This window comes from Nyctereutes procyonoides, unplaced genomic scaffold, assembly GCF_905146905.1.
Source record: "Nyctereutes procyonoides isolate TBG_1078 unplaced genomic scaffold, NYPRO_anot_genome, whole genome shotgun sequence".
NCBI classification, from domain to species: Eukaryota; Metazoa; Chordata; class Mammalia; order Carnivora; family Canidae; genus Nyctereutes; species Nyctereutes procyonoides.
The window spans coordinates 869,776-884,041 of record NW_026575131.1 but is presented as its reverse complement, the minus strand read 5'-3'; the positions used below and the strand labels follow the sequence as shown (position 1 = coordinate 884,041).

The window sequence follows — 14,266 nt, the reverse complement described above, 5'->3', positions numbered from 1 at the left end:
GTGACCTTGAGCAGGCTTCTTCCCTCTTCTTCCATAATCGGCACAAAATTAAATTGAGCATATTCTTTTTAAAGCACTCACCATTCTGACAGTGAGTGGCTCAAACCTGAACCTGCGCTCAGCCTAGAGTGCCATGGGGACTACAAGGAGGGGGCCTTGTCCTGCCTCCACTGTGGCACAGGTGCCTGATGCCTCCCCAAGTCTCCAGTGACAACCTCCTCCCCTCTCCAGCCCACCACCCTCCACCAGCTCTATGGTAGTGGGTGGGCAGCCATAGACAGCCAAGTCAGACCTCTGTCGAGTGCATGCATGGACAGAGACTTCATAACTTCCATAGTAGCAAACATGGCTGGGAAACCAGGCCCCACCTCCTACTGATCATCACCCCATGATGGCTTCCCTTACCCAAAAGCACTGAATTTATAGGCAAGTTCCCAAAGAGGGAGAAAGAGGTCTGTGAGTTAAGTCATGCGGCCACCTCACAACTAGAAGGCTGGGGAGCAGGGTGCTGCTTCACAGAACACACATGGGTATTCCCCATTTCTGATGGAAGAATGATACCAGGAGTATTGTTCTGCGGCCACAATATACCAGAGCAGATCAGAGTCACAAGAACTACAAGTCATGATGCCTACTAATACCAACCGTGACATGCAGCCAGCACTCACTCTGCACAGACCACCTCTTTAATACTCACAGTTTAATGCCTGCTTTCCAATTGAGGAAACCAAGGCACAAAGTAGTTAAAGCACTCACCCCTATCAGGAAGTTCCCAGGGTGCAAGCTCCACCGCACAGCAGGATGCCAGGCTCCTGAACCACTCTGTTGGTGGGCTGTGGGAGCAAAGGGATGCTGCCCCTGACAAAAGCAGGGAAAAGGAACTCAGAGGCAGGAGGTCCTCCCCCCACCCCAAAAGGACAACTACCACAAAAGCAATGAAAGGCAGAGGAGCCAGGATTGCTAAGCCACAGAACACTAGTCACAAAAGGGCAACTTCCTGCATTTTCCTGACGACCCTGTCTGAAGCCAGAATCCTGCCATCACTCCTTCTCTCCTTTCCTCAGCCTCATTTCTCCTCACTTGCTAGCCACAGAACATAATGCACCTGTGACCACCCACCTGCCATCATCCCACCAGAACACAAGCTCCATGGGACTGTTTTGCCCTTGCTGTATCTCGAGTGCCTAGCAAGTGCCAGGCACACTGGACATGCTCAAATATCTGTTAAACACATGAACTAGGAATGCCTGGGTGGTTCAGCGGTTGAGCATCTGCCTTCGGCCCAGGGTGTGATCCCAGGGTCCCAGGATCGAGTCCCACATCGTGCTCCCTGCATGGAGCCTGCTTCTCCCTCTGCCTAGGTCTCTGCCTCTGTGTCTCTCATGAATAAATGATTAAAATCTTAAAAAAAAAAAAAACAAAACACATGAACTAAAGAAATATTTATTAAAGGCCCAGGTCCATAACACTAAGCTACTACAACAGAGTATGTCAAGATATTAAGGCCAAGAACTCTGTGCTCCAAGAGCTTATGGTCAGATGGGGGCCCAGTAGGGCGAAGGCCCAGAGCTGCCAAGCTGTCAGGCGACAGAAGTTGAGTTTGCACACCCAGGAGCTCTCCAGAAGGAACCTAAGTGTCAGTGGGAAGGGAGGCAGCCTGAGATGGGCCTGAACAGATGACCGCAGACAGGGCTAGGAGTCGAGGGGTGTTCTGGAAAGGAAGGACACACAGAAGGCACAGAGGGAGAAGTCTGAGGTTCAGCATGACCGAGGGCAGGTCCATGAAGGGAGTAAGACATGCAGGGCTGGCAGGCTCCACCCAGTGAGGGCCTTGAATGACAAGATAAGGAAAATGGAATTTTTTTTTCAGCAATCAGCCGCTGATGCTTTCTAGGCAGGGCCTCAGTCACAATCTCCTCTTCATATAGAATACCCTGGCAAAGCAGCAAGAAGGGCTGAGGTGACAAAGAGCTAGAGCCAGGGTCGCTGCCACAAACAGTGCACATGAGAAGCAAGAGGGCTAGGAAGTGTAATCTCTGTAGGAGTTGGGGCAGTGGGGGTGTGGGGGTTGCAAAAGACTCCACACAAGTGAAGTAACCAGAGATCTGGCATCTTAATGAACAGGGCAAGTGAAAAAAGCAATTTACAAAGTGGTATATGCACTATGTTCTCATTTGGGCTATAAAAAGGAAGGGTGTGCTTGTATATGGAGGCTTGGAAAAAGCCTGAAAGGATTCATGAGAAATTATGAACATTTGGAATTTAAAAATAAGATGCATTTTGCAAGAAGTCTTAAAGGAAAAACAAGGGAAAGATGACAGCAAGACCCAGGCCCAGCTCACTGGAGAGGGAGGCACCCTCGCAGAGCAGAGAACCACTCTGTAAGTGTGTGTGCCTCATTTGAAATCCATTCAGGGAGCTCTGTCCCCCAGGCAAATCAACACATTACACAGGATGCTGCAAAGAGGTTGCCTGTGGAGAAAGGAATGAGGGAATCCCTGGCATCAGTGCCCAGAGAGGGGATAGAACGCTCTCCTACTCCAGAATGGGGAAACAAAGCTCAGCTGGGGCAGAGGAACTCAGATGGAGGAGTGGGGTCGGAGCTCCTGTTCAGAGATAACGCCACGTACAGCCTACCTAATATCCATTGAGCAAGCTCCAAGGGCTTGCTAGACCCCGGGCTAAACGTACTTCCACTTTACAGATGAAGAAATTGGAGTCAGGGAGGTGAAACAACCCACCGAAGATCAAAGGAAGTCTTAAATGCCTGGGCCAAGACACAGATCCCAACCCTGGGCACCTAACAGTGATACGTGCATGAGTGAAGGCAGTAATACAGATCCACTCTGATGTGGCAAGTAACCATGTCCTCAGAATGGCCAATTCAAGAAAAATAAAACTGATGATACGTTATTGAGTCCCCAGGTAGGGAGTGGGGGGGGGGAGCACATATGGACTCACAAAACAGCTTACTTAAATTAAGAGAATGGCAATATGAAAATTAGCACTTTTTTAGTCTTAACATGTTACTCATCAAGACACATGTGAGAAGTAGCTTCCTAAGCATTACTCTTTACATTAGCAAATGCTTTGATGTTCACCAAATGAGTTCACAGCCCCAGCTCCCTTTCAGGCAGGAGAGGTGACATCCTCCTCAAGTAAAGATGGAGAAGGTATGGTGCAGAGAAGCAGCTCGCCCAAGGCTTTATTGTGAGTCCGCAGCAACCAGGCCTGCACAGCCATGGCCAAGACCATTCGGGACAACACTGAGGATCCGCTGGGTGCCAGGAGATAACCTGCGGTTCACCACCCTGTCCAAGCTGGGCCTAAGGCTTCTCCAGTCAGGCTGAGCACCTGAGGCAGTTTCCAGAAGAATGAGCTTGCAGGAAAGTCAGGTCTGTCAGTGGCTCCTGATGCCTTAGACATCCCAATCCCTGTGGAGGCATTGCCCAATCTTGTGGTTCTAAAAAGATTCCTCTCCTTGCCTAAAGCTGTTGCCTTGGAGATTTCGTTCACTAGTCTTTCAGCTTTCTATGAGCTGAAATTAGATCCACCGGCTGCTAACCACAGATTTAAATCCCAGAATGTCAGAACAAGAAGAGCCCTTGGAGACCTCCTACACCAAGCATGGCAAATACAAATGTCCACAGGCATGAGGCAAGTGACAAAATTAATAGAATGGGCCTGGTAGGGGAAAAAAAAAGTGCAAGGACAACATGGTGGGGACAGTGATGAGAGTCTAGGCCCCCTGAAGAGGGCAGCTACCTTGCACCTCCAGGAAAGTATCGCCATATGGGAATGTGGACTAGACTTCCAGTTTTTCCCCCAAAGAGCTAAAAATTGGATTTACATAAAGCCTCCAAGTTTCAAATGTTGGCAATCAATTCAGATCAATTAATACCACAAAGTTTCTGGACTTACGGTTTGGAGTAAGATAAACCAGCTCTGGGCTAGGTACTGGGGACAGAAAAACAACAGATAGGACCCCTGACTCACAGAGCAGCAAGGGAGGAAGCAAGGAAGAGATTAGCTCTGCCCAAGCAGTAAGTACTGGGAGGTGAGCACCAAGTCCTCAAGACCCAGGACAGGGACAATCCAGAGTGAGTGAGTGACATCACTGAGGGTGACTTTCAGAAGGTAACACCTGAATAGGACCTGAGGATGACAAGGAATTTGGCCAGTCACAGGAAGAGAAAATAGTGCAAAGAACAGAACCACAGGCACAGAAGCACGAAGCAGTTCCAAGTGCAGCAGGAGCAGGTGTCTTCCCAGCCGACATGGGAATGAAAGGCAGCAAGTAGCGCCCCCCCTCCACAGAGGGCACCATAAGCCAGGCCCCAGAATGTGCCTTTAACCCAAGGGAGTGGCATAATTAGCTTTAACTCTGCACAATCACCGATGCACCCAGCTGGTAAGGGTGACTGCCTCAGAGGGCAAGTCAGATGAAACAAGTGGGAAGGGAGATGAACTTTTTCCCTATGTGCCTCCTTTGGAACTGCCTGAATTTTATTACCATTTGCCTGAAACCTGTTCAAAAGTAAAATTTATGGGTTTTTTTTTTTTTATTACCCTGCTAGCACTAGGAGGTATAGATTGGTGGGAGGCAAGTCTTTTGGGAAAAGAAACAATTTATCAGATGGTCAAGGGAAGATGGAATGGACCAGAAAAATATAAAGGGTAAGCAAGGATAAAGAGAGGCAAAAACAAAGAAATAGAAGGGAAAATGCAAGATCTGTCATTAAATGTAGAGAAAAAAAAGGAACATGGGACCCAGTTTTCTGGCTGAGGGACTGGCTGGCTAGAGCCATCGGTAGCATAAGAAATAAGTGATTCAGGGATCCCTGGGTGGCGCAGCAGTTTGGCGCCTGCCTTTGGCCCGGGGCACGATCCTGGAGATCCGGGATCGAGTCCCACGTCGGGCTCCCGGTGCATGGAGCCTGCTTCTCCCTCTGCCTGTGTCTCTGCTTCTCTCTCTCTCACTGTGTGCCTATCATAAATAAATTAAAAAAAAAAAAAAGAAATAAGTGATTCTGAGGGAAGCAGACGGGAAGCAGCAGGTGAGTTCCAGTGGGTATAGTGAATTACACGCACCCATGAGATATGCAATGGCACACCTCTGGGTTAGATATTTAGAATCCAAAAGTCAACAGCTCATGAATGAGAATGAAAGAGAATGGCCACAGCCAGGTGCAGAAGGGAGAGGGCTCAACTAGGAAACATTCTGAAGCCTCCACCAGCGGCAGGGAAACAGTAAGCCAGCAGGTTTGATCTGGAAACCAGAGCTGCTGCAGAAGAGCGTGCAGTAACCCCCCACCAAGAGGTGGGAAAGGTAGACTGGAAACCTGAAGGATCAAAGATGCTTCTGGTGCAGTATCTTTACCTCCCAAATGAGGGAACTGACCCAAGATGAACTTAGTAAGAGTTAGCGTTAACAACTATCCTTATATTTACATGACTTTATAGGTTTCACTTTTACAGAGAAAGATCTTCAACACCATATTGTGACACAGTTAGGGAGCATTATCAGGATGGGATTTCATCTTACACACAGGTTATAGTCAAACATCAGAAAAAAAATGTAAGGTAGAAATCACCCTAACTCTTATACCATTTAAATGTCATTACTATCCACTACAGTACTATCAAGAGAAAATTTAAAGGATGTTCAAACAACCCTTGATAGTTGCTAAATCTGCCCCTAAAGTATAGCATGGTTGTATGCACAGCCCTTTACTGTCCTCAAACGCAGTGAGTTTGGGAACCCCTGAGCCAGATGAATAGAGGGCACTAAAGAAATGTCCACACACAGGTACCCGAGTCTTCATCTGTCTTTAAGATGATCCTCTACTCCTCAGCAGCCGAAGGTGGAAAGGTAGAGAAACTTAAAGTGCTCTGCTTCCCTGCAGAATTGGCTCCACTTTGTTTCCTGGTATCTCTCACCATGTGTCAGATGTAATGTTTCGGAAATATCAAAAAGAACAACATCAAAAAGAAGAAGAAGAACAACAACAACAACAACAACAACACCTGGGATAGCACCTCACCCAAGGAATGGCACGCAATGTGTGCCAGCAATGCCTGTTGCACCTGACATCCAGATCCACACACCATTCACAGGAAAGTGTAAGGAAGCTGGTCATTCATTTCCTGACTTTCCAAATTGGCAATTCCTATGGTGGCCCCATTAACTACAATTCCCCCATATGGTTAGCCAGATAGAGTGCTAAAGCTGGGGATGTCTGGGGAGGACTTATGATTCAACTCCTTCAAGGCACCTATGCTGAACAGGTCCACCTTGCATATAAGGAGAGAGACTTACTGGTTTGAGTGTCAGAGTCCAAGGTCAGGACTTTGAGACACTTTGCTCACCAGCTGGTTCTAAGCAATCAACTAAGATGAAGGGTGTAATATAAAGATTTATTTACTTGTAAGAGTGAGAGAGAGAGAACACGTATGCAAGAATGGAGGGAAGAGCAGGCGGAGAGAATATTTCAAGCAGACTCCATGCCAAGCATGGAGTCTAAGGTAGGGCTTGATATCACAACACATGAGATCATGACCTGATCCAAAACTGAGTCGGAACCCCGTGAAGGATATAACATAAAACAATATGATAAGGAGCATCAACATTCATGTTGAGACTCAAGAAGCTTATCACTGCGCAATACCAATGTGAAAAGGAAGTTTGCTGCATACAACTAGGATAAGTTTGTATTAAAGCTTGGAATAAAATTCTCATGTGCAAATGTCAAAGATCACAGTTAGGCAAAAGAAGGATCATCAGTTCATTAATCCAAGCATGTAATCTAACACACACGTTATTAATGAGCCAGACTCTGAAATTTATAGTCTTTGCACTCCAAGAAACTACAAACAAAAAACAGAATATAGTAACAGAGAGGAAGACAGAATTGAGAATATTAAAAGATAAAATCATCAACCTTATAAACGGCAACTAAGAAAACCTTACAGCTAACATACTTAATAGTGGAACTCTGAATGTTTTCTATCTAAGGTCAGGAGCAAGGCAAAGGCATCACTGTCACCACCTCTATTCAGTACTGTACTGAAGGTTCTAGGCAATGCAATAAAGGAAGAAAATCAAAGAAAGGGCATCCAGATTAGAAAGGAAGAAGGAAAATTTTCCTTATTTGCAGTCACCACGATCCTACCTATATAAAAATCACGAGGAATCCACAGGAAAATACTACTTAATATGTGACTTCAGCAAGGTTGCAGGATACAGGATCAAAACACAAAAATCAATTATATTTCTACATACTAGAAATGAAGACTTCAAAAATTAAATTAGGAAAATAATTACATTCATAATAGCATCAAAAAGAATAAAATACTTAAAAAATAAATTTAGGAAAAAAATGTAAGACTGCTCACTGAAAGTATAAAACATTGCTGAAACAAGTTTTTAAAAGATATAAATAGAGATTTCATATTCATAGATCAGAGGACTTCACTTTGCTAAAACAACAATTCCCCCCAAGTTAATCAACAGATTCAATACAAACCCCATCAAAATCCTCGTATGCTTTTTTTTTTTCACAGAAGTTGCCAACTGATCCTAAAATGTATATGGAAATGCAAAGAATTCAGAACATCCAAAACAATCTTAATAAAAAACAAACAACAAAAAAAACTGGTATTTTTGTATTTCCCAGTTTTGAAACTTACTACAAAGCTACAATAATGACAGTGCTGTATTAGCATAAAGATAGACATATAGCATACAGATTAACAGAACTGTCAACATAATTGAAAGTCCAGAAATAAATCCTTATGTTTACGGTCAACTGATATTCACAAAGGTCCCGAGTTAATTCAATGGGGAAAGGGCAGTCTTTTCAACTAGTTTGAAATAAAGTTTGAAAATAAATAAAGTTTTAAAATTTTAGACTTTTCATGCAAAAAAAGATGGATTTAGATCAAGGTTCGATGAATTATAATGCTTGAACCAAATCTAACCCCACACTTGATTTTATAAATAAAGTTTTATTAGAACATAGTCACACCCATTTGTTTATATACTGACTGTGGCTACCAGGACAGAGTTGAGTAGCAGTGAGAAAACCTTCTGGTCAGCAAAGTAGAAAGTATTTACCAACCAATCATTTACAGAAAAACTTTGCCAACCCCTGATTTAAAGCCTTACCTCCTAACATGTATAAAAATTAACTCAAAATGTATCATAGAACTAAACATAAAAGCCAAAACTACAAAGCTCTTAGGAAAAAATATAGGAAAAAAGATCCATAACCCTGGGTTAGGCAAAGATTTCTGAGCTATGACACCAAAAGGACAATTAATAAAATGATAAACTTCATCAAAATTACGAATGTTTGCACCTCAAAGACACCATTAAGAAAATGAAAAGACAAACCATATATTGGGAGAAAATATTTACAATGTATAATATGATAAAGGACTTGTATCCAGCAAAAGAAATCTTATAACTCAATAATAAAAAGACAACCCTAGGAAAAGTGGCAAAAGATTCAAATACATATTTCACCAAAGAAAATATATGGATGGCAAATAAGGCCATGAAAAGATGTTCAACATGATTAGATACTTGGGAAATACAAATTCAAATCACAATGAAATACCATTTCCCACCCATTCGAATGGCTATAATTAAAAAGATAAACAATAACAAGTGTTGGTGAGGATATGAAGAAAATGGAACCCTCATCTATTGCCAGTAGGAATGTAAAATAGTAGAACCACTTTAGAAAATAGTTTGACAGTTTCTTGAAAAGTTAAACCTAACAACTCACCAAGTTCGTAGACTGAATGACCCAGCAATTCTACCCTTAGGTATCTATCCAAGAAAAAGGAAAACATATGTACACACACACACGCATACACACACAGAAAAGAAGCTTGTATACAAGTGTTCACAGCAACATTACTCCTAACAGTGAAGACCCGGAAACAATTCAAATGTCCACAAACTCATGACTGGATAAACAAAATGCAGCAGAGCCTGGCAATGAAACACTACTCACCCATAAAAAGGCACAAACTACTGATAACATGCTATATCAACAAGCCAACATCAAAAACATTATGCTAAGTGAAAGAAGCCAGACATAAAAGATGCAGGAGTGCATTTATATGAAATGTCCAGAAAAAAACAAATTTATAGCAACAGAAGGATTAGTGGTTACCTGGGGCTGGGTGTGGGAGTGGGGAGTGACTGCAAATAGGCACAAAGGGTCTTTTTAGGTCTTTTGAACAAATGTTTTAAAATCCAATTGTGGTGGGACACCGGGGCGCCTCAGTGGTTGAGCATCCACCTTTGACTCAGGTCGTGATCCCGGGGTCCTGGGATGGAGTCCTGCATCAGGTTCCCCAGGAGTAGCCAGCTTCTCTCTCTGCCTGTGTCTCTGTCTCCCTCTGCATCTCTCATGAATAAATATTTTTTTTTAAAAATCCAATTGTGGGGATCCCTGGGTGGCGCAGTGGTTTGGCGCCTGCCTTTGGCCCAGGGCGCGATCCTGGAGACCCGGGATCGGATCCCACGTCGGGCTCCCGGTGCATGGAGCCTGCTTCTCCCTCTGCCTGTGTCTCTGCCTCTCTCTCTCACTGTGTGCCTATCATAAATAAATAAAAATTTAAAAATAAATAAATAAATAAAATAAAATAAAATAAAAAATCCAATTGTGGTGACAGTTTCTCAACTCTAAATTTCTAAAAATCAAAAGGTTGAATTTTACATGTAAAAGACATCTCAAAAACGCTATTAAAAAAAAAAAAAAAAAGAGGGACACCTGCGTGGTTTAGTGGTTGAGTGTCTGCCTTCGGCTCAGGGCATGATCCTGGGATCCAAGATAGAGTCCCCACATTGGGCTGCCTGCGTGGAGCCTGCTTCTCCCACTGCCTGTGTCTCTGTCTCTCATGAATAAATTTAAAAAAAAAAAATAAATAAAAAGAAAAATCACCATCACTGAATAATCTTTCCAAAGCGCCACTCCTAATTATAGACTTGCAATGTTGCCTCCAAGGAAACATATAGACAGCCTTCCCCAGCCCTCAGAGTCCATCACCTGTTCAGCCTCAACATCCCAACCCCAGTGTGGCTGCCAAGTACATGGCCTGTGGAGCTGGAATGTCTAGCATCCAGCTCTACCACTAACCAGCTGTGACCTTGGGTTACTTCACCTCCTTGAACCTGTGTCCTATCTGAGATGGGGAGAACAGCTCACAAGGTCAGCGAGGGGAAGGTCTGAGCTAGTGCTCAGAAAACACAGCTCAGCCCACACTTCTCATGCCTGGCTCTGGTGCATCTTCAGTGTCCCTTCCTCAGGGTGGCAGTGTCTGCCGTCCCACCTCCAACAGGGAGTCCCCGTTATTTTGCACACTTTTGTTTCCTTCAGCACACTTGCAGTGCTTTTTTATTCTTTTGACTTTTTCTTCCTTTTGGTCTGTTCCTGCTACTGGGCTGAGGTTTCCATGAGGGCGAGATCTTGTGCTTCATCCCTTACTGTCTCTGCAAGGCCAGGCCCAGTACCTAACAAGTAACGTGTTCGTATTTATTGAGGTGACAGGTTAAGTGGTGGCTAGTGGGACAGTGCTCAGGCATAGGGCTTCTCTGGCAATGGCATGTTTGGGGACTATTTCTTGTGCATCTTTCTAAATCCTCCTTGGTCCTCCCCTAAAGCAGTGGTCCAAACTTGCCTCATGGAAAACAATGGACAATGGTAAATGTGATGTAGCCCTGAGAGTGTAATGAGCCTGGGGACATAAGGATCATGCAGCAGGCCAGGAAGTGACTTGGAAAGAATGGCAGGCAGCTGAGCAGTTGGAAGGGGAAAAGGCTGGAGAACAGTGAGTCTACATGTTGAAAAGCAACCAACTTTATCTGTATTACCAAATATGGCTGTTTACATGGGGCAAGGAGGAAAAGTGGGCACACACAGGACATTATGACCATGCATGCACCTTCTCTCATTGGAGGATGAGGTTAAATAGACTGGATAAAATGAAATCTTTATGTATTTCACACATGCTTGCTCTGAAGACTGCAGTTGAATATAATTGCAGCATTTTGCATTAATTAAATTTCTTTTACCTTCCTTGGAATTAGGGCTTGAACTCAATATGTAAATTTATGCAAATAAATTGCAAAGTAGCAAGGCCCTAGAACTGAATCTTAAGGAAACTAGAGCACTTTCCAAGATCAGGGCCTGGGGATTAAATATGAGTGTCTTTAAGAATATTTAACTTTCTCTGAAGAACCTGGGGCAGATACTCTTCTCTGGCATCTATCTTCTATTAAAGTAACTTCTCATTTGGTTCATCTAACGATCTCTACTGATTTTTACTTGCCTGCTTAAGGAGAAGGTGGACTCCCCAACCCTCAAGTAACTCTACTAGTAGAAAAAACCCCTACACCAAACACTTCATTACCATCACTTCCTTTTTCAAATCTCCCTCCCCAAAACCAGGCACACAAGTGCGAGGGAGGAAGGAGAGGAAGGAGAGGAAGGAGAGGAAGGAGAGGAAGGAGAGGAAGGAGAGGAAGGAGAGGAAGGAAGGAGAGGAAGGAGCTCTCATAGTATGGGGCCATACTCTGGGCAAGTCATTCTTCTCTCTGATGAATCTGCCCAGCATTCAGTCACCAAAGCTCCCTTCAGCTTCAACAGTCTCTGGGAGAAAACAAGTGGGGTACCAGTACCGTCAGAACAGGCAGAGGCTGTGACACACAATTTTCAGGCTGCCTTGCCTATTACTTAGGAAAGGAGCCTGGAGTAGTGAGAAAAGGCTGTTTCTTGCACTCAAAAGATCTGGACTCAAGTCCCATCAGCCAATCAGGTAACGCCCTGAACAAATTCTTTAACAGCTCTAAGCCTGACTCTCCATCTTTAACAAGAACTTCTACTTTGCAGAATTGTTAAGGGCACTAGAAACAAAATATAGTAGTCTGATATGATGGCCCCCAAAATGATCTTCTGTCAACTCAGAGGAACTCCCCTTCAAAAGGACCCCCTTGAATCTCAGGAGACCCTGACTGACCTAACCTTCCAAACTTCCCAAACACTGGATACCAGGTGACAAAGGTGAGAGCCCCCAAACAGAGCCAAGGGTGTTCTTCTAAATTCCAGTTCAGGCTCCTACTTCTCAACCTTCAAACATGGGCCATCTGCTCCCCATGCTGTCTTCTCTCGAGCCCGGTCAAGACTAGATAACATCTAGCAAGCACCCACTGTGCTAAGCACTAGACTAGACTAAGAACAGAGGCCATCACAAAACACAAGCATTTCTAAGCACTTCCATATACATCCTCATCTTATCCTAGGCAGTACCTAGGATTATGCAGCCTCCCCTAATTTTCTTTAAAATGTGGTCATTGAGACTCAAAAGAGAAGTCGTTCACCCAAGGCCACATAGCTAATAAGCATCTGCCCGGAAGTCAGACCTCCTGATGTCTTTTTCTGAGCTACTCTCTAATTAATTTGCCTATACTCAGCTCTGCATTCTGTTTGGATTTGGTCGCTGTTTCACTGGGCTTATCCATTTAGCCACCCAACAATCATTTACAAACCACAGTGTGCCAGGCACAAGTGCATGAAGTGCAGCATTCAGTCAGCAGGCCCTGGGGTTGGCCTGCTTCAATCGCAGCTCTTCCTCTTGTTGACCTGGGCTGAGTTACGTCATCTCTCAGTGTCTAATTTGTCCTTAGTCTGCAAAATGGGCAGACAGTGTTCTACCTCTCTCACCGGGCTGCTGAAAAGTAAAGGAGAGGTCGCCTGTAAAGGGCTCAGGGGAACCCATGGTCCCCACTAAGCAGTCGAATGTGAGCTGCTTTTAGACTTCTCCTAGGTTCTGGAGATGGAGTCTTGACTCAGAAATGAAGCTTAGCCTCAAGGAGCTTACACGTGGTGGGAAACACAGTAAATAATCAAGTTTCCAATGGTGACGCCTACTAGGAAAAACAATGTGTGACGGAGGGAGGGGGCTACTTGAGGTGACTGGCCACCGAAGAGTGCTCAGGTGATCCTCACCCCGCCAACAAGAGGCAGATCCAGGAAAAGCTGGGGGAGTAAAAACCACCAACGCAGAGGTGGCCAGAGGTGGCCAGAGGTGGCCGCTCGGCGCCCACCAGGCCAACGCCTCACAGTCGCAGTCGGAAGGCGGGTGAAGGCGGGTGAAGGCGGGTGAAGGCGGGTGAAGGCGGTGGACTGCGCCAGGCCTCCGCGGGGCGGGGTGAGGGGAGCAAGGGGGGTTTGTGATCGGATCCACAACGTTTAACTGCTCCTGGGCTGCGGCGTCGACGGGCGGGGAGCCTAGGTCGGAGGCGGCGGCGGCGTCCACGCCTGGAGGCGTCTGGGGCGCAGAGCTGCAGTGCGGAGAGCCAGGTGCGCCCCAGGGCAACGGCAGCTGAAGGGGGCCTCCCGCTGCCCGCCCTCGCCCTCGCCCTCGCCCTCGCCCTCGCCCTCGGCCTCGGCCTCGGCCAGCGGGCGTGCCGACGCGCCGCTCCCGGACGGCGGCCCCGGGCATCCCCCGGCCCTCGGGCCTCGCCGCCGCGGCGCCGGGACGGTCAACGAGCGAGGCGCGCCCGCCCGCTCCCGGCCCGCCCCTCCCCTCAGGCCGGCCCGCGCCCTCCACGCCCACCCGGCCCAGGCCGCGCTCGCTCGTCGCGCCGGCCGGCGGCCCGCTCACCCGGATGCCCTGCAGCACCCGGACCCGCTCCTCCTCGTCCATCCCGAAGGACACCCTGCGGGCCTCGCAGCTCTCGGTGCTCCCCATGGCAGGAGGAGAGCGGGCGGGCGGGCGGGCGGCCGCGAGACCCGGCTCCAGAGCAACCGGGCGGACGCCGGGCTGCGGCTCCCTGCGCGCCCCGCGCTGCCCGGGACTCGGCGTGCGCACAAGCCAGCAAGACCCCGTCCTATTGGCCGCCGCTGCCAGCTCAGCCAATCCTGCGGCGCGTGCCTGAGGGGCATTGTGGGGGTTGTAGTCTGGACCGCCTGGGCTGCCCGTCTGTCGCCGAGGGACCACGCGGAGGCGTGGCGCCCGCACGGTGGGAAGAGCGGGTCCGAGTGCAGCAGGCAGGCCGGGGAGGGTCGCCCTTGAAGCAGAGCCAGGGGCGATGTTGAAAGGCCAGGAGCCCCCCGAGGAGCTGAGCCCGCCGTGCGAGGGCGACCTTGGTTCATTCAGCAAACTCCTTTTGAGCAGCGCTTACCAAGACGGAGCAAGCATTGAACCAGCCGCGGGGAACAACGAGACGTCCTGCCTTCGTGAGATTTAG

At 46.8% G+C, this 14,266-nt stretch overlaps 1 protein-coding gene across 2 annotated transcripts in view; it reads right to left on the bottom strand.

Moving 5' to 3' along the window:
* Positions 1–13,831, bottom strand: part of CHCHD6 (coiled-coil-helix-coiled-coil-helix domain containing 6) — a 253,389-nt gene extending 239,558 nt beyond the window's left edge. For both annotated transcript variants that reach the window (XM_055343379.1, XM_055343381.1), the window contains exon 1: positions 13,681–13,831. In XM_055343379.1, coding sequence (XP_055199354.1) covers positions 13,681–13,767 — 87 coding nt within the window. In that variant the 5' untranslated portion in view covers positions 13,768–13,831. The remainder of the gene's footprint in view (positions 1–13,680) is intronic.
* Between the last annotated feature and the right edge of the window lie 435 nt (positions 13,832–14,266).